The sequence below is a fragment of the Carlito syrichta genome, unplaced genomic scaffold (genome assembly GCF_000164805.1).
Source record: "Carlito syrichta isolate Samal-C Ts95f unplaced genomic scaffold, Tarsius_syrichta-2.0.1 Scaffold308870, whole genome shotgun sequence".
Classification (NCBI taxonomy): Eukaryota; Metazoa; Chordata; class Mammalia; order Primates; family Tarsiidae; genus Carlito; species Carlito syrichta.
In genome coordinates, this window is record NW_007252966.1 from 551,939 (window position 1) to 572,746 (window position 20,808).

General features: G+C 54.2%; 1 protein-coding gene across 1 annotated transcript in view; it reads left to right on the forward strand.

Moving 5' to 3' along the window:
- Positions 1 to 1,376: 1,376 nt before the first annotated feature.
- The window catches only part of RET (ret proto-oncogene), a 27,439-nt gene continuing 8,007 nt past the window's right edge, over positions 1,377 to 20,808 (forward strand). Inside the window, exons 1-13 of the mRNA XM_008066248.2 lie at positions 1,377 to 1,635; positions 3,362 to 3,649; positions 6,348 to 6,589; positions 7,824 to 8,019; positions 9,598 to 9,797; positions 11,987 to 12,245; positions 12,952 to 13,077; positions 13,674 to 13,784; positions 14,391 to 14,510; positions 15,315 to 15,571; positions 17,902 to 18,049; positions 19,607 to 19,714; positions 20,726 to 20,808. The exon at positions 20,726 to 20,808 is cut by the window's right edge and continues 10 nt beyond it. Coding sequence (XP_008064439.1) covers positions 1,377 to 1,635; positions 3,362 to 3,649; positions 6,348 to 6,589; positions 7,824 to 8,019; positions 9,598 to 9,797; positions 11,987 to 12,245; positions 12,952 to 13,077; positions 13,674 to 13,784; positions 14,391 to 14,510; positions 15,315 to 15,571; positions 17,902 to 18,049; positions 19,607 to 19,714; positions 20,726 to 20,808 — 2,397 coding nt within the window. The remainder of the gene's footprint in view (positions 1,636 to 3,361; positions 3,650 to 6,347; positions 6,590 to 7,823; positions 8,020 to 9,597; positions 9,798 to 11,986; positions 12,246 to 12,951; positions 13,078 to 13,673; positions 13,785 to 14,390; positions 14,511 to 15,314; positions 15,572 to 17,901; positions 18,050 to 19,606; positions 19,715 to 20,725) is intronic.

Consider the following 20,808-nt stretch of genomic DNA (forward strand, 5'->3'; position numbering starts at 1 on the left):
TTCTGTTGATGGTTGATGGACACTTGGGTTATTTTCACCTTTTGTCTATTGTGAATAGCGCTGCTGTGAACATGAGTGTGCAAATATCTCTTTAAGACCCTTGCTCTCCATTCTTTTGTGTATATGCCAGAAATGGGATTGCTGGATCATATGATAATTCAGTTTTTAACTTTTTGAGGCACCACTTTCTTGCTTTCCATGGCAGCTGTATCATTTTACGTTCCCACCAAGAGTGCACAAGGGCTCTAAACACCTCTTACTATCTAATAAACTTGCTATTAAGAAAAATGTTGATCATATTCAAAATGAGCAGAGTATTGTGATATGCATCTGTGTGAGCTCACCTAGCCACAGTCCAGGCCAGCATCTTATCTTCTTCAAGGAAGCTACACTTCTGCCCACTGCACACTCAGTGATTAGTTCTTCAGTTTTTTAGGTAAAATTAACATCCGTGAAATGCATAGATCTTAGCTATACCATGTTGACTGATGGATATGCCCATGTGACCCACACCCTATCAGGATATGGGACCTTTACATTCCCATAAAGTGCCCATCTGCCCTTCACAATCTGTCCACCTACTCACCCACAGGCAGCCAGACTGACCTGTTACCTAAAATCAGCCCAGAATTGTTCCCTGTGTGTGTGCTCTTCTGCCTGGCTTCTTTAACTTGGCATGATGTCTGTGATATCCTATCCATGTAGGTTGCTGTATGTATCAGTAGTTCATCTCTTTTTATTCCTGGATAGGATTTCACTGTGTGAATGAACCAGTTCACTTATCCATCCACTGGATGAAGGGCATCTTCACTGTTTCCAGTTCTTGGCTGTTGTAAATCATCCTTCCATTTGCGATTAAGTCATTTGATGGATGTATGTTTTCATTTCTCTTGGACAAATGGAGTGGAATTGCTGGCTCATATGGTGGGCATATGTTTAGAAAAAAGTTGTATGACTTTTTAATAAAGTGCTTGCTTTGTTTTGGGCACTTGTTGCCTGCCATGCTTTGTCTGGCAGCATCTCCTACCCTCAAAAACTCTGGCTCCAGGTGACTTGCTGAGAAGCCTATGTAAACCCCCGGGTCCTGGGTGGTTCATTGCTCATCAGCCTTGGGTCATTGAAAATGGGTTTGTCACTATTGATACTGCCTCCCCTTGGTTCTTCCTTTTCTTTTTCTGTATTAAAGCAGGGTATTTCCAGCCAGTGTGTAGCTATACAAATAGTTGTGTGTTCGTGTTCTGAGAATTAAGGATGAGACATTTCTACTAAGATCCGAAATTTAAATTTATTATTATTATTGTTATTATTATTTTGGTCCATGAAGAAGCCTTAATCCCCACCCTTCCTCACATACTTCCCTGCTTCCCACAGCTGTGATGGGCCTCTACTTCTCGAGGGATGCTTACTGGGAGAAGCTGTACGTGGACCAGCCAGCTGGTATGCCCCTGCTCTACGTGCATGCTCTGCAGGATGCTCCCGGGGAGGTGCCTAGCTTCCGCCTGGGCCAACACCTCTACGGAGCCTACCGCACACGGCTTCATGACAACAACTGGATCCGCATCCAGGAGGACACTGGTCTTCTTTACCTTAATCGGAGCCTGGACCACAGCTCCTGGGAGAAGCTCAGCATCCGCAGTAAGGGAACCACCCCAACATGCCCTCCTGCGCCCTCCCCCACCCCATCCTCAGCCCCTCCTCATCACATCAGCCAACACCAATGCTTGGACTGACTTCCCCACAACTCCTGGTGTGTATAGGTATAAGGGGCAAGGTGAGGCTGGCAAGCCTTTGTGCCCAACTTTGCAAGGGATCCAGGATGAGTTTAGGGGCTGCTGGTGGCCCTTGGGTTTCCTGAGGCTATTGGATGTTGAAGTCCCATGGGAATGATCCTGGCGCTGTTCCTATGCTGGCTCCAGATAATGGCCCAGGATACCTTTTCCAGTAGAGTTAACAAGGATTTGGAGTTTGAGAGAGGGATAAGGAGAAGCTGGTTTTGATTTAGCAAATGACCTGGAACTTACTGGAGAAAGTCCCAGGGAGAGCCTGACTCTCCATTGACAGCAGCTGCCCTTGTACCTGGTAGAGCCTTGGGCCTAGTCAAGGTGTCCAGGATGGAAAACAGAGCACATGGCCAACTGCACAGAGCTGGGGTCAGAGCCCCAGTCAAGTATGACGCTGGTGCTGGGTGCGGTGCAGTGAAGCACCTGTGACAGGAAAGGGTGATAGCAGCACCCACCCTCCAAGCACCTTCTAGAGGCATGGCTTCACTCAGCCCTCACAACAGCCCTGAGCTCCATCTGCAGGCAAGAAGCAGGCAGTGAGTCTTGAATGCAGATTTGGGGGGTCCTGTCTTGCAAACGCAGACTGTCCCATCTGCCAAGGGAAGGTAGGGTGCAAGACAGGGAGGGCACCAATGGGTGGGCATCTCCCCATCAAGGAAACCTGGACGGTTCCTGGAGAAGGTGGCATCTAAGATGGGTACACACTTCATCCTGAGCCCCCAGTAAGGAGCTTAAGGAACTGGAGTCCCTGGGTAGGGGCCAGAGTGGAATTTGCTGCAGACTTGTATTTCCTGGAAGACTTGTGGTTGGAGAAAGGCCACCTGCACTGCTGGATTCAGCCAGAAGAAACCAGTCTGAACAAGGGAAGTATCTGTAAAGAATTATTAACTGCCTACCTTATCAACAAGGGTACCTGCATAATCAGTGTTTGTATACCTAACCCTGAATTGTACCCTACATCTTTATAATAAAAAAAAGAATTATTAACAGCAACAGGGGATTGGGGCAACAAAGTACAGACCAGTAAGAAGCAAAGAGAACTCTAAAGAATATAGGTAGAGCAGATAGATGTAAGGAGCAGCTACCAATCTAGTGCTGAGATTGAGGGCCCAGGAAAAACCCTCCTACTCCAGCTGAGATCTAGACCTCACTGAAATAACTGTGGTGCTTCGGTGATGGAACTTGCTGGAAATGCCCTTCCAGGTGCTAGCAAATTCTGTCCTCAGGGTGTGTCTCTGCAGACTGCACAATAAATTGCTTGAGGAAGATGTGGCAGGCAGGGGTTGCTGATCTCCACATACTACTGGAGAAGCCACCCACCTGGGAAGGAGGGGAGCCTTGGTCCCTGTGCGCAGGGCACCTCTCTGAGACCTGTGGGACACTGGTGCTCCAGGCCACAGGGCCCTATGGCAAAGACAGGTAAGTAGCAGGCAGAGTTGGAGAGCCCAGTGAAGCACTGTGGACCACAGTGAAGACAGGGTTTTACACCAGACCTGGACCTCCTGTCCCCTCCCTGTTCCCCACCACCTGGCAGGTGTAGCCAACTCCTCCACGGGACCTGACTTCTTTTCTCTCTGCAGATGGTGGCTTCCCCCTGCTCACTGTCTACCTCCAGGTCTTCCTGCCATTCATGTCCCTGCGCGAGGTAGAGTGCCATTGGCCAGGCTGTGCGCGCGTGTACTTCTCCTTTATCAACGCCTCCTTCCCAGCCTGCAGCTCCCTCAAACCCCGGGAGCTCTGCTTCCTTGAGGCAGGCCTTTCCTTCCGCATTCGTGAGAACCGGCCCCGGGGTACCTTCCACCAGTTCCGCCTACTGCCTGTGCAGTTCCTGTGCCCCAACATCAGTGTGGCCTACAGGCTCCTGGGAGGTGAGTGCCGACCTCATGGGGCCATCTTTCAGTGCTTGCTCTGTGCCAGGCACAGCACTGTAAGCCCTTAACATGAGCTATCTGGTTTACTCTTTACCACCATGCCATCCATCCATTTAATACAGAAATAGCTCTGCATGCCTGCCATGGACCGGGTACTATTTTAAGAGCTGAGGATGTAACAGTGAACAAAAAGGCTGGAATCTGCCTACCTGGAGCTCCCACTCCCATGGAGGACAGAGCAAGTGCATTTGCCAAGGAAATCGAGCTGCTTCTGGAAGGAGATAGCTGGGAAGGAAAGCTGGGAGTGGTGGCGGAGACTGCCATCTTAAATCGGGAGGTTGGGTCAGGGGCTGCTGGAGCAAAGGCAGGAGGGTGCCAGGCATGCAGGTCTAGGGAGGCACCAAGGTGGGCCCTGCCCATGTGACTGGAGTACAATGAGCCACTGGGGAGAGCCCAGCCAAGGGCGGTAGAGTTGTTCCTGGCGAGAGGGAAGGTTCAGGAGGAATTTTCATGAGGAGGCCCATGGGAAGCCATGAAAAGCTTTAGAGGGGTGGTGTTGACAGGACCTGACTTACCTTTAAAAGGATTAGACTACTGTGGTGACATGATTTGGGTTGGAAAGGATTAGTGAGGAAGCAGGGAGACAATTAGATGGCTTCAGGAGAAACCCCTGTGTGAGAGGCTGTGGACTGAGATGAGGATGGAAGCAAAGGGACGGAGAGAAGCAGGCCCCTCTGGGTATGTTTCCACTGAAGATCCAGGATTTCCTCATGAGTTAGATATAGGATGTTGAGGGAAGGTGGGACCAAACATGATTCCAAGGATTTCTTGAGCAGCCCGCCTTGGGGAGAGATGCCCCTGGGGTGACCAAGGATAAGTCCAGAGTTGAGATTTGGAGATGAGAGAAAGCAACTGAGTAGCCACAGAGAGATGCCAACCTTTTTTTTTGAGTTGGAGTCTCACTCTTGTCGCCCAGGCTGGAGTACAGTGGCACACTCACGCCACCGCAGCCTCAACCTGTTGGGCTTAGGCAATCCTTCCACCTCAGCCTTCCAAGTAGCTGAACTCCAGATGCACTACACCATGCCCGGCTAGTTTTTGTGATTTATTATTGAGATGGGGTCTCACCAAGTTGCCCAGGCTGGTCTCAAACCCCCGGGCTCAGGCAATCCTTTTGCCTCGGTCTCCCAAAGTGCTGAGGTTACAGGTTGAGCCAAAGTGCCCAGCCCATAAACCATTTTAAAACCCAGTAAGTAGGACTCAGTGGGATCACAGAGGCTGCATGGCTAAATAGTGCATCCTGCATTCACTTCAGATTTATCACACACAAACATGGTTACAGTGTTAAAGAAAACCTCAGTGGAGAGAGAAAAGCCATCACTTACATTCCTTCAGCGTCCTTTCATTTTCTGGGGCAGGGGTAGGTATCTTTGAACAGATGGTTGGCAAAACTCATGAATTTTTGTATGCTGCCCTTTCTCACTGAAAATTATGTAATTTAATTAAATTTTGTTTACACCGGGCTTGGTGGCTCAGCCTGTAATCCCAGCACTTTGGGAGACCGAGGCAAGTGGATTACTTGAGCCCACAGGGTCGAGACCAGCCCGGGTAACTTGGCGCAACCTCGTCTCTGCAATAAATTAGCCGGGCATGTAGTTCTGGCTACTTGGAAGACTGAAGCGGAAAGACTGCCAGAGCCCAGCAGGTCGACACTGGGGTGGCGGTCAGTGTGCTACTGCACTCCAGTCTGGGTGACAGAGTGAGATGCCAACTCAAAAAAAATTTTTTTTTTGTTTAGCGTGTTTTCTTGTAAACCTGAACAACAGAAGAGAATATTAATAGTATGTGACAAGCATTTTCCACATGTGTAATTCACATGTGATGCATGGTTCAGATTGGAAGGTGAGGTTGCCCTCCCTTCTCTGTAGTTGGTTCAGTGTGGATTTCCGCCTTCAACATGACCCCTTGTGAGATATTTCTGGAGGAAGAACACAGTGACTGGGTTGAAGAGTGTTGTGGTTCCTGGTCCTGTCTCGCGGGGCGCTGTAGAGCAGGAGCCGCAGTGCTGGGCGCGGAGCCGGCACCTCAGCCTCGACATTTTATTTTCTCAGGAGGAAACCGAGGCACCGACAGGCGGGGTGACCAGCCTCGCACCACAGGGCCAGAAGGTGTAGAGCAGAGATGCACACCACGCAGTCGGAAATATTTGTGTGTGGATGTAAAATCATACACCACGTGCCCACCGTGTTTGTTTTCAAGTGGTATAACTGTAGTTTTATTTCTCACATTTTAAAAAACAACCAATGCCGGTAACTGGCTCTCTGGGCCTGCAGCCACCCATCCCCCACATAAGCCCACCAGATCGAGGCTAGGTAGGTGGAGGGGTACCCCAGGCCCTCCCTGGGTGATCAGGGGACCTGGTCCTGGTTCTTCCCCCTCCAGCACGAGTGAGGACTGTAGCCACGGTAAAGCACATAAGCACACATGCTCCTCACGGCAAACCTGTGCTTGGAGCGCTGGGCTCCCCCGTGGAGCAGAGGAGGGCGCACAGCGACCCCTGGCCAGCGTGCGATGTGCGCCAGGCTCTGACTGCAGGGCCCTCTCCCGTACTGCCGCTCCCGGTGGGCCCCTGAGGAAGGCAGCTCGCCTTGCCCTGGCCAGCGGTCACCGAGGTTTCTGTCTGCTTGGTGCACAGGTGAGAGTCTGCCCTTTCGCTGCGCCCCAGACAGCCTGGAGGTGAGCACGCGCTGGGCCCTGGACCGTGAGCAGCGAGAGAAGTACGAGCTGGTGGCCGTGTGCACGGTGCGCGTCGGCGCGCGTGAGGAGGAGGTGATGGTGCCCTTCCCCGTGACCGTGTACGACGAGGACGACTCGGCGCCCACATTCCTCGGGGGCGTGGACACCGCCAGCACCGTGGTGGAGTTCAAAAGAAAGGAGGTGCCTGTCCGCGCGTGCGCTTGTCTGTCTGTCCTCCTGTCGTCGACTATCTATTCAGTGTCTGTCTCTCCGTCTGCAATTTAATCCTCGGTCTTTAGCTGTCCGTCTAGCCATCCGGCCATGTGGCTGACCATTCGTCCCTTCATGTGCCCCTCCGTCTGGCTGTCGGTGCCGTCTGTCTCCAGGACACCGGAGGAGGGGGGAGGCCAGTCCTGCCAGCACCCAGCTGGGCCCTAACTCGGGTGACCAGGAACCCTGGGTGCCCAGCTTGGGACTGAAAGCCGGAAGAAGCCGAGGGAGCACGTCTGTGCGGCTGCACGCGGAGGTAGCGGGCAGCCCGGGCGAGGAGACATCCGCCAAGAGGGCACTCGCTCCTACTGGCAGTCAGCCCCTCACAGGAGGGCCGTTGAGGCTCAAGGAGAGGAGCTGGGGACTGGAGAGAGATGGGGAGATGAATACAGCAGGGGTCTGCTTGCGCCTAGCTGCACATCCCGACCCCGCCCCTCTCCGACCCGCGCAAGTGAAGCGCCACCGCCACCTGCTGGGCCTCGGGCCGTCCTGTAGACGACCTGGCACAGGGTCGCATTGGAAAGTGGGAGTGGTGGTTCCCTTCTCCTGCTTCTTGGGGGCACTCCGGGTGCAGGGCGTGGGAAGAAAGTACATTTTTTAATAGTGGGGAAAGGTTGCATGAGCCTAGTCGGCTGCCTTGGAGTGACAGCAGGGGTCCTGGTGAACAGAGCACATGAGGTGCGCAGTGGCTTTGCTCACAATCTCTTACAGACTGCTGTAAGAAGATACTTGGAGGAGAGCATTCTGATGTACACCTCGGCTTAGATTTTGTTGCTGCCACCTGTCACTGTGTGACCTTGAGCTGATTTTACCCTGTGGAGCTCAGCTTCCTGGAGAGAGTAGGGGTGTTCGTTCTGTTCTGTGGCTGAGACCTGTCAGCATAATGCCTGGGCATCTGCTCTAATTCTCCTAATGGCAAGTCTGTAGATGCCAATCACATCTGTTTCACAGATGAGACACAGTGGCACAGGAAAGGTGACTGGCTAGTGGCCCAGGGTGGCAAGTGGCCCCATGGGGACTCAAACCCAGTATAGCTTGTTCCCCAGAGCTAGCTCTGACAACTGGCCCACCTGTGGACTGTGCTGAGCCTGCATCCTCCTGAGGTCTTTGAGGGCTCTGAGGGCCCCGCTCACCCCCTCTGACTGGCACCCTCTGCATCCTACAGGGCACTGTGGTTGCTACGTTGCGTGTCTTTGATGCAGATGTGGTGCCTGCATCTGGGGAACTCTTGAAGCGGTACACAAGCACACTGCTCCCTGGGGACTCCTGGGTCCAGCAGACCTTCCGTGTGGAGCACTGGCCCAACGAGACCCTGACTCAGGCCAACAGCAGCTTCGTGCGGGCAACCATGCATGACTACAGTAAGAGGGGCTAGTGGTGTGGCCACTTGTTCTACTTGGGCGAGCAGTTCCCCACATACATGCACACCTAGCATGGCCCTCTCAGCCCAGGCCACCTCCCCTTCACCCTCTGCCCACCCCTGCCTGTGCCTTTGCTGGGTTTTCCCTCAGTCACGTTGGTAGATTTTTCACAGCCTGTCCTCTTTCCCCTGTGGTTGAGACCGGCAGGGCCCCCATCATAGTTCCTCACGCTAACCTCTCCAGAGCTCACTGCAGACATGCATGTTGTCACCTGAGGCCTTCCTCCAGCCCCTGACACCTGCTTCACTGTTCCTGAGGTGACACCCATGCCCAGGGATTATTGCCCTGGCCTCAGCAGCTCTCTGTTAGTGGGTTGGTATACAACTGCAGCCCATTGTCAGGTCGGGGGATTATGAGAACCTTGTCCAGCTTGGCTCCTGGGGTGTGCCACAATACTCACCTGCACTTGTGGGGCACCTTTCAGCAGCTGCCTGTTTTTCCTGCCTCCCTCTCTCACCTCCTGCCTGTGTTTCCCGGGATCGCCTTCCAAATAAACCACTTGCACTTGGGTCTTGGTGTTGGGGAACCCTGGATCACGGGTACCTTTACCACTTTTTGCCTGGACTGGTCCTATTCATGCCTCAGTTCTCCCTGCCTCACTAAGACTTTGAAGGCCCCTGCCTGTCAGAGGGGAGCTGGCCTCCTTGCCCTGGCACTGAATGCCATGTGTACCAGAACACCTCCCTCCCATTATTCTGTCTCAACTAAACTAGAACAACAGTAGTAGCACACAGAGGGAACACAGAAGATGTGAGTTTCAGAGGGCTGGGCCCATGGGTACTTGGGTGCAGCGGAGGCTGCCGCTGTAGAAGGTAGTTCTTCCATGCTCTGGAGTACCATCTGGAGGTCTGTAACACATTCTTCCAGGGGTCTCAGAGATGCAGATCTTTACCTCCTGTGTGCCCACACATGACATGTGAAAACACATACTCATACCTCATGCACAAATCTATACAACCACCACACACATACCCTATGCACAAACACCCCATACACATGCAAAAATACCCCATACACAGACCACTCACACATTCTATACACACACCATATGTACAAACACCTTGTATACACACACAAATATCTCATACACAAATACCACATACTGTATATACACACCACACACACACTATACACAAATACCCCATGCACATACACGCATACACTTCCCATGCACACATAACACATGCCATACACACAAAAATGCACACATATACACCATACACATAACACACGCACATCTCCCACATCACACATACACACTATACACAACACCCACACACACACCTATATGCCCCCAACTGAGAAGGATTCTCTGGGCGTCCAGCTCAGCATGATGGCTAACATTTAAATGTCAGTTCTAACTTAGGACTGGGCACCAGGCCTGTTACAGAGTGTCATGTGTGAGGAAGCACGTTTGCACACGTATTCAAGCAGAGCTGTGTCTGGGAGGAGGTGTCCTGGGTTAGGGAGAGTGTGGCCTGATCAGCTCAGTAGTCATCATCTTGCTCCCACCCACAGAGCTGGTTCTTAACCGGACCCTCCCCATCTCGGAGAGCCGCACCCTACAGCTGGCTGTGCAGGTCAACGACTCGGATTTCCAGGGCCCGGGGCCAGGGGACCTTCTGCTCCACTTCAACGTATCTGTGCTGCCCGTCAGCCTGCACCTGCCCAGCGCCTACTCCTTCTCCATGAGCAGAAGGGCCCGCCGTTTTGCCCAGGTGAGCTCATGCCTGCTGCCTGCCCTCGGAGGAGTGGGAGGTTGGAGTGACCCCAAGGGTGAGGCACTCCAATTAGCAGATTGCAGTCAGGGTTGGGGCAGTGACATCCCTTCCGCCCAACCAGCTGCAGAGTAACCCAGGTGGAGCCATGGGCACAGGTCAGGAAGGCACAGTGTACACAGAAGAGGCCTGGGAAAGTTCACAGCAGGCAGGACTGGTGGATCTTTGGTCCTCTTTTTTCCCCCCCTCTCCCTTCTTGGTATTTGAGACATGTGTTGCAGTAATATAAGAGCAATACTGGGTAAATATGCTTATGCTGACTTGAAAAAATGTTTCTGGTGGATTGTTAAGTGAAAGAGTGGTTTGCAGAGACGTCGGTGTCACGTGAGTCCATTTGTGCAAAAGCAAATCTTCACTGATGGTAATTTGCAAATGTGCAAACAGGTTCACAGTGGCGGCCTCTGGGGGAAGATAGAGAGCACTCCCACTTTTTACTCTAAGAATGTTTGCTAGACAGTTTATATTTGTCTTCGGAAAATAATGATTAGAAATGGGGAAAAAATAGGACTGAGCAAGATGGCTCACACCTGTAATCACAGCACTTGAGAAGGCTGAGGTGGGATGATTGCTTGAGCCCAGGAGTTTGAGACCAGCCTGAGCACCATTTGAGACCTTGTCTCTACAAAAAATAAAATACAAAAATTTAAGAGTAAGAAAGAAATTTTAAAAATTAATATATATTTCTTAAAGAAAAGGAAGAATGGAGGAATGACCCTTTCTCCCTATATGCACCAGTGTTTAGCGTTTTGTTGCAATTCTTTCTTGAATGTTTTTCTTAAGCACTTTTAAAGTTTACTTGAAATTTCAGCATGCACAATTTCACACGCTGCTTTCTCCTACTGGAGCATCACATAGGAACCTCCTCTGCAGAATATCATGTTGAGGGCTATGTCCTGTTGTCTCAGTGGTTCTGCCAGTTCCTGTGGTTGGTTCTGTGCCTTCATCACTCCTGGCAGCCACCTGGGTTCCCCATGCACAGAAGCCCACATTTGAACATATCCAAGTTCCCTGACCTGCTGCCTACTCCCTAGCCTTTTATGAGGGAAGGGTTGGGAATGGAGGAGTGACAAAGCAGAGGAGCCTGGGGGACTTTCACAGGAGGCTTGATGGCGCAGGCATTGCTGGAGGCATTGCTGCACTCTGTCAGACTCAGGAGGTGACAAGGGCCTGAGTTCCATTCTGGCCTCTGACTCACTCGGGTCTCTCACCCCTCCCCACAGTTTTTGAAGCTGTGAACTGGACAGTTTTGTGGATCATATGAAAATGTACATGTGACCTTTCTAGGGGAAAGTGAGGAGGCCCACGAGGCTGGTTTTGTTGTGTTCTCAGGTGTAGGCCTGGAGGAACTTGGCTCTGCCCTGGGCCTGAGCAGACCATGCTAGGACACGCTCTGTACCTGCACACAGGGCGCTGCCCCACCCCAGCCTGACCATCCTTGGAGCTCTTGGTTTTAAGCTACAGCAAAAGTGGCCAAGAAGGAAAGAGAGTTCAACCACCTGGCTCCAGGGCATGCCATCCCCAGGAGAAGAGGACTGTCTTTCCTGGGGGGGTTCCATCCAAAGTGTCAGGAAAGCCCCTTGGTCCCACCTGGACCAGACAACCATGCTACCTGGGTTGTGTGACTAACGTGCAGTGCTCTGACTGACTAGGTAGGTGACATGGGCAATGGGTGTACCACTGAGCCCTGTGCACTGAGGACAGGAGTGAGTGGTCCCCAGTGCAATGCTGGAGAAGCCAGGGAGGTGTGTAGGGGACATTCAGTCGATCTTCATGCCTGAATGAGTGATGAGGGAGGAGCGAGGGGGAGTCAGCACCTCCCCGAGGGCCTGCCTGAGTCTTTGCCTGCCACTAAACCAAACCTCAGGCCCTGCTTCCTTGACCTCCGGCTCCTAGAAGCAGGGACAGCTAGTAGCATGTAGCTTGAGCAGAACTGGGCAGAGAAGGGCCCAGGCTGGTAGATGGGTCTGCAGTTGCGAGGGGCTGGAGGAAGGGGAATTCCAGAGAGCTGCTATCCCCAGGCTGAGTTGGGGACTATTCTGGAACTCGGGCTCCAAGGGATCCTCTACCCTTAGGCTGTCACAGGCTGACCCAGCTATCTGGCTCAGGTGTTCCCCATTTCCCCTACCTAGATCGGGAAAGTTTGTGTGGAAAACTGCCAGGAGTTCAGCGGCATCCACATCCAGTACAGACTGCAGCCCTCCAGCACCAACTGCAGCGTCCTGGGGGTGGTCACCTCAGCCGAGGACACCTCGGGGACACTGTTCGTGAATGACACAGAGGCCCTGCGGCGGCCCGAGTGTGCCGAGCTCCAGTACACGGTGGTGGCTGCCAACCGGCAGACCCACAGGCAGGCCCAGGCCCCACTGCTCGTCACAGTGGAGGGCTCATGTGAGTGCCAGCTCCAGAGAGGGACATGAGGGCCTGGGGTTTCTTGGAGCCTGAGTCCTCTGCCCCATGAATGGAAATAACAGTGCATGCCACACAGCTGGGGAGTGGGGAAGGTGTGAACCAGATTAACCCAGAGTGACCCAGCAGTAAACGGTTGTCACTCCCATCACCACTATCAAGGCCCTGTGTTGCCTTGACCTCTGGCTCTCAGAAGCAGGGGCAACCAGTGTCATGTGGCTTGAGTAGAACTGGGCAGGGCAGGGCTCGGGCTGGTGGACATGTCTGCGGGTTCCAAGGGGATGGAGAATAAGACATGGGACCCTGATTAAATTTGAATTTCAGGTAAACAACAAGCAATATTTTGGTATAAATATGTCCCATGCAATATTTGCAGAGTCTCCAGGAAGACAAACCTCTAAGTACTTCCACGCAATGTTAGGGACATGCTTACCCAGAACAGCTCTTCATCTTTTATCTGAAACTCAGCTCTGAGACCTGTGTGTTGTTTGCTGAGTCTGGTCGCCCTCACATTCTTCCTCCTGCACTTATCCCAGCCCAGAAGTTGTCCATTTTTGTGACCATGGTGCCCTATCCCCTGCCCTACTCCCTGTGCTCCCAGCACCAACTTTGCTGCCCTGGTGCCATTCCCTGTCTGCGGGTCCTGGGTGGACACCAGGCCTTGATCCTGCTTGTGTGCCACTTCCAGATGTGGCTGAGGAGGCAGGATGTCCCCTGTCCTGCGCAGTCAGCAAGAGGCGGCTGGAGTGTGAGGAGTGTGGCGGCCTGGGCTCCCTGACGGGCAGGTGTGAGTGGAGGCGGGGAGATGGCAAAGGTAGGCCCTGCAGGAGCTTGAAGGAGACCCAGTGTGGAGGAGGGCACTGGGTGGAAATGGGACCCTATGATGGTGCTCCCTACCCCACTTCTACACCTCATTCTTTGTGTGGCTCACGATGCCAGGAGAGGGTCAGGAGTGCAGGGTGCAGGGGCATGAACCTAATGAACTCAATCTGGACATGGGAAGGACTGGGCCAAAGTTGGTATGTGCAGAGGACAGAGTGTCACCTCCTGGGAGGGCTCAGGCCAGGAGATGTGGCCCCAGGCAGGAAGGGCTTGTTTTCAGTCAGGAGCCACCTTCGGTGCACCCAACACCACGAGGGCCGCACTCACTGTGCAGCCTTTAGAGGGCCCAGCCTTGTCTGGTCTCCTTGTTTTATTGGGGCTTCCTGGCCCCTCTAGCCCCCACCACTTGCTGCCCACCAACCTCCATCGCTTCCCTGGGTCTTTTCATTGGCAGGGCTCTGTGTGTGGTATTTCCCTGCTCAGGCCTCCATTTGCCCCTTCCTAAAGGGACAGAGTTGGCCCAGGAGGCAGTGGGGAAGTCTGGCGGGGCTCTCTCATGGATGACGGCCTGCCATATGTCCTGTGCAGGGATCACCAGGAACTTCTCCACCTGCTCCCCCAGTACCAAGACCTGCCCAGATGGCTACTGCGATGCTGTGGAGAGCCGAGACATCAACATCTGCCCCCAGGACTGCCTCCGTAAGCAGCTGCTCAGCCTGCCATCGTGGCATTTAATGAGGGCGTAGGGACAGGTGGAAGGAGTGCAGGGAAAGGCCTGGACCCCACCTATACTTCAGCAGAGCCACCATGTGCATCAAGCCAAGCCTTCCTCATATTTCAATGTCACCTTGACCATGGGGGGAGGTGGGGTAGGATCCCACAGACTAGCCAAGGTCCTTGCCAAGGTCCCAGAAAGTTATTCTTCAGAAGCAGGATGGGCAGCAGGGGAGCAGGAAAGGTGCTGTCCTGAGCAAACCAGCAGAACCGGGAGTAGACTACTGAGTTGCCAGGATGATCCTGCAATAAGTGAGTCAGACCACTAGGCTCCACGGTTTTGGGGATCAGAGCCCATTGTTCACATGAAACCTTAGGAGGAGGCTCAGCTTGATGCATGGCTTCAAGGGGGCATAGTAAGACCCCTGCTCAGGTGAGCTGGACTTTTGAGCTCCCTGCCCTCCTTGGGCCTGAGCTTGCTGACACCAGGAGGGGAAAAGACCCTTGCCTCCTTGGGATACCACCCCTAAATATCTGGGGCTTTGGATGGTCAGGTACCTCAAGAGGCTAAGTGGCTGCATCTGTCCTCAGGGGGCAGCATTGTTGGGGGGCATGAACCAGGGGAGCGCCGAGGGATTAAAGCTGGCTACGGCATCTGCAACTGCTTCCCCGAAGAGAAGAAGTGCTTCTGTGAGCCCGAAGACAGCCAGGGTGAGTGGGCGAGCTGGGACTGCCACTCAGGGCTCCCCACACCTCCTCCTGAGTCCCAGGGAGGATTCAGTAGCATGTCTTAGGTCCCGGCAAGGGAGGATTTTCAGGGAGGTGAGTGAGCTGTGCTCCTTCTCCCTGGGCCTGTTTCTCCATCAGCAGCCCAAGAGAGGGCAGTGCAGCCCAAGTGTCTTCTGGCCCCAAGTTCTGTGAAAGCAGAAAGCAGTTCTTTCACCACATAACTTGTTGGTCCGATCAGACTGTCCCTGTGCAGGGGCTTGCTGGCCCCTGGGCGTGGCCCAGCTGGGAACCATACTACCAGGCACATCCAGACTCACTTTCGGGGGCAGCAAGCTCACTGATCATGCAGAGGGAGCTGAGCTGTCAGAGCTTGGGGATGCTTTTCTGGTATTTTTGTTATTATATGGCCATAGGCCCCAAGCCACTTGTTTTTAAATAAAGAACATACCAAGAACATTTGGAACAGAGGAAAATCTTGAACTTCCCTGCCAGCTGGTGCAGCAGGCACACAGCCTCTGCTGTGTGACCTCAGCAGGCTGCTCAACCTCCCTGAGCCTTTGTCTCCATCTATGAGAGGGTGACTGCAGTCCAGATGGGGGAAACATACATATACCTGTGCCCAGTTGGTGTGTATGCAGGACTTCAAACACCTTCATGACCACATCTTGGCTAGAGCAGACAGCAGGCTGGAGGACCTTGCAAGGAGCATATCTAGCCCATGCCTGGTGGTGCCAGAGTTCAGGGGGGCATCGTGAGGGCCTTGCCTCAGGCTGTCCCTGCCCACAGACCCATTGTGTGATGAGCTATGCCGCACGGTGATCGCAGCAGCTGTCCTCTTCTCCTTCATCGTCTCCGTGCTGCTGTCCACCTTCTGCATCCACCGCTACCACAAGAACGCCCACAAGCCACCCATCCCCTCGGCCGAGATGACCTTCCGTCGGCCCGCCCAGGCCTTCCCGGTCAGCTACTCTTCATCTGGTGCTCGTCGGCCTTCGCTTGACTCCATGGAGAACCAGGTCTCCGTGGACACCTTCAAGATCCCAGTGAGTGTCCCCACGGGCTGGTAAGACCCCTTCTCTCCTGAGCCTAGTCTTCCAGGAGGGAAGCAAGCTGTGGAGACCAAGGCAGTCCAGCAGGTGGCAGCTGATGGTGCTGATTTAGTCTGACTGGGATTTGGGCCATGAGGACCACGGGAAGGGTGGGCCAGGCCACACTGACAGGAAAGCCATGTTCAGAGGCCTCAGGGACTCGGGGAGAGCAAGTCATACGAGGCCCTGAGGATTTTATTCAGAAGTGGATTCCTGGGGGTGGAAGCTGGGTAGACAGGGCCCGTGTTCAGCCTTCGTTTCCACAGGCTGCTCTGTTGAGGGGGGTCTGTAGGGTGGGACAGAAGTGGAATCCCTTGACAAGGTGCTGTCCCTGTCCTGGTGAGAGACGATGGGAGACAGGGGGTAGCCATCACGGAGGGGGCGTAGTGTGTAGAGGGAGGGGCACTGAAGTCGGAGGAGGGTAGGCAGGTCCACGTGTGCAGCTCAGAGCCTTCAGGCTGCAGCAGGTGCCCTGGGGCCACCTCATCCTGGCCAGGCCTTCTGGGGCCTGCTGCGCTGCAGCTCTACCCTCCCCTGGCCAGTAGAGCTGCCCCTTCAGCATCCCCACTGGCACTATCTGAGGAACTGGAAACCCAGGCAGGCTCTGGGAGGATCTGAGGAAAGTACTCAGAGCTGAGGGTATTTGTGAACAATGAACTTTGAGGCTGAACTTCGAGGCTAGGGCAGGGAGTATTGTGGTGTGTATATGTGACAGGAGCTTCTGGGCAGCAGGCTCAGCACCCAGTAGAAGTTCCCATCTCAGACTGGGCAGCAGCCTGGGATTCCTAGAAGGTGCCACATCTCGCAGCATGGTTCAGCCTGGGGCCTTGGCTCTGGAGCCTGATTGGGGCAAGTCCCAGTCTGTGGTGAGGGTGGGGACCCAGGAGGCTCCTCCCAGATGCAGCCACTGCTGTCTTCCTGCTCTCTTAGACAGTGATCCCCATCCTGGCAGCAGCTCAGCCTCACAGCAGGGCTCTGGGATGAGCCACCAGAATCCTTCACAGATGGTTTGTGGTGGGGCTGCACAGGAAGGCTGCGCTGGTCAGTGCTCCTGCTGGTGAAGACCCTGGTCCTGAGTCAACTCCAGAGCCAGGGCCTGATGCCCTCAGGCTGCACTTACCAGCTCCAGGTCTTGGACATGTGACCTAACCACTCAGCCTCAGTTTTCTATAAAGTGGGGAGAATAACTTCCTCACATTTTCTAGAGGATCAAGTTGATGCCACCTTCACAGGCTTGGTGCAGTCTCTGGAGTGCCGTAAACAGGTTTCCAATGCCAGTCGTGGAAGTAATGATGGTAGGGCAGCCATGGTGATGTTGACACTGACCCTGACTGTGGGTTCTCAGGGAGGCTGAGGCCAGACTAGGAAGCCCAGAAGCTCACTGGAAGATATTGCAGCCGTGCCTCTGAGAGGAGGCTGTTCACATGTACACACACGCACATATCAGAGAAGGTAGCCCCTGTCCTGGGACAGCAGCTCCCCTATTGATGCCATCTGTATGGTTGGGGGAGTCTAGCAGGGCCATTGTGAGCACATCCCAGGGCTGTACCCACACCTAGGTGTGGAAGACCTGAGGTGATGGATCCCTGATGCCAGCACAAGAGGGAAGGGATCCTGACAGACTTTGGCCTCCACAGTTGGAGTTAAAATACATGGGGTCAGGGTGAGGGTCTGGGAAGGCATCCAGAGAAGTCTTGAGTGGGTCTGGTGCATGGATAGAACTTTGGTGGGAGGGAAGGGTGGTGGCACACTGACCAGAGCCCAAGCAGAAGACACGGAGAACTGGTGTGTACAGGATGGACGATGGCCCCTGAGAGGAGCAGTGCTTCCACAGTTCGAGGCAGAGGTTTCCCAAGGAGTATGGTGGTGCCTTTCTTTGCAAGGGTGACCACACAGGGAAGTTTCCCTGGACACTTCCACCATAGCCTGGGGCCTGGGCTGTGAAGTGGTCTGGGCCTCGTGCCCATTCAGTCCTGGATAGTCCTGGGGGGAAATCAGAACAGACTGTAAACTAAGGGTTAGCAAGGGTGGGGACATTGAGTCCAGACTGTTCTGTGGCAACACCTGCCCTCCCCTGGGGAGACCCACCATGTAACAGCTTTCAAGGAGCCCAGCAATGGGGACCTGCTGGTGGAGGTGGATGTCATCACTGCTGGATCAGGTGACAGCTGATTCCCTGCACACTGAAGCTTATCCACAAGGGGGCTCCTTTATGGGTCTTGCCTTCTTCTGTTACCCTCACTCTTTTCTCTCCTCCTCTCTTCTCTCCCTCAACTCCAATGTAGGAGGATCCAAAGTGGGAATTCCCTCGGAAGAACCTGGTTCTTGGAAAAACTTTGGGAGAAGGCGAATTTGGAAAAGTGGTCAAGGCAACAGCCTTCCGTCTGAAAGGCAGAGCAGGGTACACCACAGTAGCCGTGAAGATGCTGAAAGGTACCTGTCCAGGCACATACACAATGCACCAGTGGAGCTGCAGAGGTGGGCCAGGCCTCCCGCCCTCCTCAAAGGCTCTGGAAGTGCTGCTGCTGCTGCACCAGTGTTGGAAGGTCCAAAGTTTAAAAAAAATATTAAAGTCCGTTGGTTTTGAGCTTACAATTGTGCCACCCCAGTCTTCCCATTCATTCGTCCGAGCCAGGTGTCCCCTAGGGTCCTGGTCAAGAGCCCACTGGTAAGGACTGGCCCTCAATCTCAGGCAGACTTCTGTGGGGCCTGCCCCACCCCAGTGACCAGTGGTGCCATCAGTTTGGTTCTCAATTGACACATGCACCAGCCGGTACAAGCATGCGTGTCTCTGAGCAGAGGCTGGTGACTGCACTGAGCAGGCAGCCCTCTGCTGTGGCCAGGCCATATCCCTGTGGACTGAGAGCCAGTGGCAACCAGGCTGTATGGCAGTGACTGAGAGTCACTGGTGTACATGAGAGTTCTTTGCAGCAGTTGGGGACTGCACAATGGAGTGCTTCCAGACGCTTATCCAGCCCCTCAGACTTGGCTCATCCCCAAGCCAGTAAGACCTCAGACTCTCAGGGGGCACAGGGAGCTGTTCAGATTCCCAATGCAGCCAAGTACAGCCTTGGTCTACCGACACCTGGTCCAAAGCTTCCTGGTGTCCCACCTCCCAGCTGTCCTCTCCCTTCCAGACAAGTCTTTGGGAAAGAGGAGAAAGTGTGGGACAGCTGGGCAGTGGGTGGTAGGACAGCTAACCCAGATGGAATGGTTTAGCCACATCTTTTAACTCAAGCTATCTTCATGTCCAGGCACCTGGTGGGAGCCTGTGCATAGTTCTGGCCACCCTGGGGACATGTGCACTCAGCAGGCCACTTTGGTGATGTCTTGTCTTCTTTACAATGCGCTGAATACAGCTAGAGTTTCACAGGGGATATGGCAGTCATTAAGAAGTTCCAAGCCAGAATTTCAAGTGTGCAGTGAAATGGTAACACTGCTTTGTCTGTGTGCTAACATGAGTTTTCTGTGGCAACTAACAAATATTCACAGGGCTCTGGGCTGACCATCTCAGATGGGAAGAGGAATGCAGGAGCTTGGTCTCCCATATGTGGGGTTTTTCCTTATGGAATCCTCACCTTCTCCAGGGCCTCTTCCCACAAGTGGGTATGAGGGACATCAGGGTGTCCATTCACCTTTCCAGAAGAATTAATGAGGGGGGATCTCTAGGGACTGTCTTTTAAAGATGGGAAGTGCAGGCACTTAATGTCACTTATATACTCAGCCCAGCTATGAGACACTTTTTGAGGAAAGATGCTGAGAAGGTAGATGCTGGCTTCTCAGAGTGCTTATTCCCCAGGGCAGATAAGTCCTCAGTCAACTGACCCCGGGGGCTGGGAGAAGCCTCGAGCAGCAGGGTTTGTGTGGGCCCCTGTCTGAACCTAGGCAGGGAGTCTGTAAAGGAGATGATGAGTCCATTTGCAACCCAGCATGGTCACGGAAGGGGTTCCAGGAGGGATTGTCTACAACCTGCTCTGTGCTGCATTTCAGAGAACGCCTCCCCCAGTGAGCTGCGAGACCTGCTGTCAGAGTTCAACCTCCTGAAGCAGGTCAACCACCCTCACGTGATCAAGCTGTATGGAGCCTGCAGCCAGGATGGTAAGGCCATCCAAGGGACACGGCAGGCAGCTAGTGGATGAAGGGCTAAGGCTCACCAGCCCTGTTCTCCCTCTTCCCCCTTTTCCCACCCTCTCTTTCCCTTTCCCTGTTCTCTCTCTTCCTGGAAGCCTGGACTCTGGCTCCAGCTCCAGCCTGGAGCTTATGTCTAACTGTGTCCATTAGCCTCTGCTGTCTGCACTACCCAGGCCTGCGACAGCTCAGAAGTCTCTGGTGTGACATCCCAGTTGTTAGCATTCCATTTTGAGCCGAGCCTTCAAAGCAGGAAGCTCTGGGAATGGAGGGTACTAAGTGTGCTGAGATCCTGGGTGATCCCAACCCCAACCCTGCATGTCAGGAGCATTGCCACCATTTCTCAGATAAGGACAGAGGAGACAGACCTGATCTGTTGGTGTGCTGCCCAGATGCTTCTCGGCGTGTGTGTGTGTGTGTGTGTGTGTGTGTGTGTGTGTGTTGGGAACACAAGGGGGACAGGAACCAACAAGAAAAGAGCAGTAGGCACTCCGGTCAGCAGGGCTCGAGACTGGGCCTAGGGCAAGACAGATGGGAACAGGAAGCAGGCAGAGCCGTCGGGGGCCAGGGCAGACCCCGCCAGCCAGCCAGTCAGAGCCGTTGCATCTGCGCAGCCTCTCTGCCCCCATCCGCGCTGCCCAGCGCGCTCTGCGGCAGGACCGAGGATGCGGCAAGGCGTGAGGCCCAAGCGGCAGGGAGGGTCGCCTCCCAGGGCAGGGCTGAGCGCAGTGGCCTCCTGCCTCTCACATCTAGAAGGTGGCACCCACACGGGCAGCAGGAGGCCAAGAGCAAGTGATTCAAGAATGACCTCCACTCTGCGGAGCCACAGCCGCGCTGCCCAGAGTAGGGCTGTGTCTGTCCACTTAGTAGTAGGGTGATCGGGCCTGCCCGGGGCCCAGCAGCCTCCCTGCCCCCGTGCTCCGGGAAGCCCAGGGCCGGCCTGACTTCCGCACGCCCAGGGTCCCCGTTCTCTGCCCCCAGGTCCACTCCTCCTCATCGTGGAGTACGCCAAGTACGGCTCCCTGCGAGGTTTCCTCCGCGAGAGCCGCAAGGTAGGGCCCGGC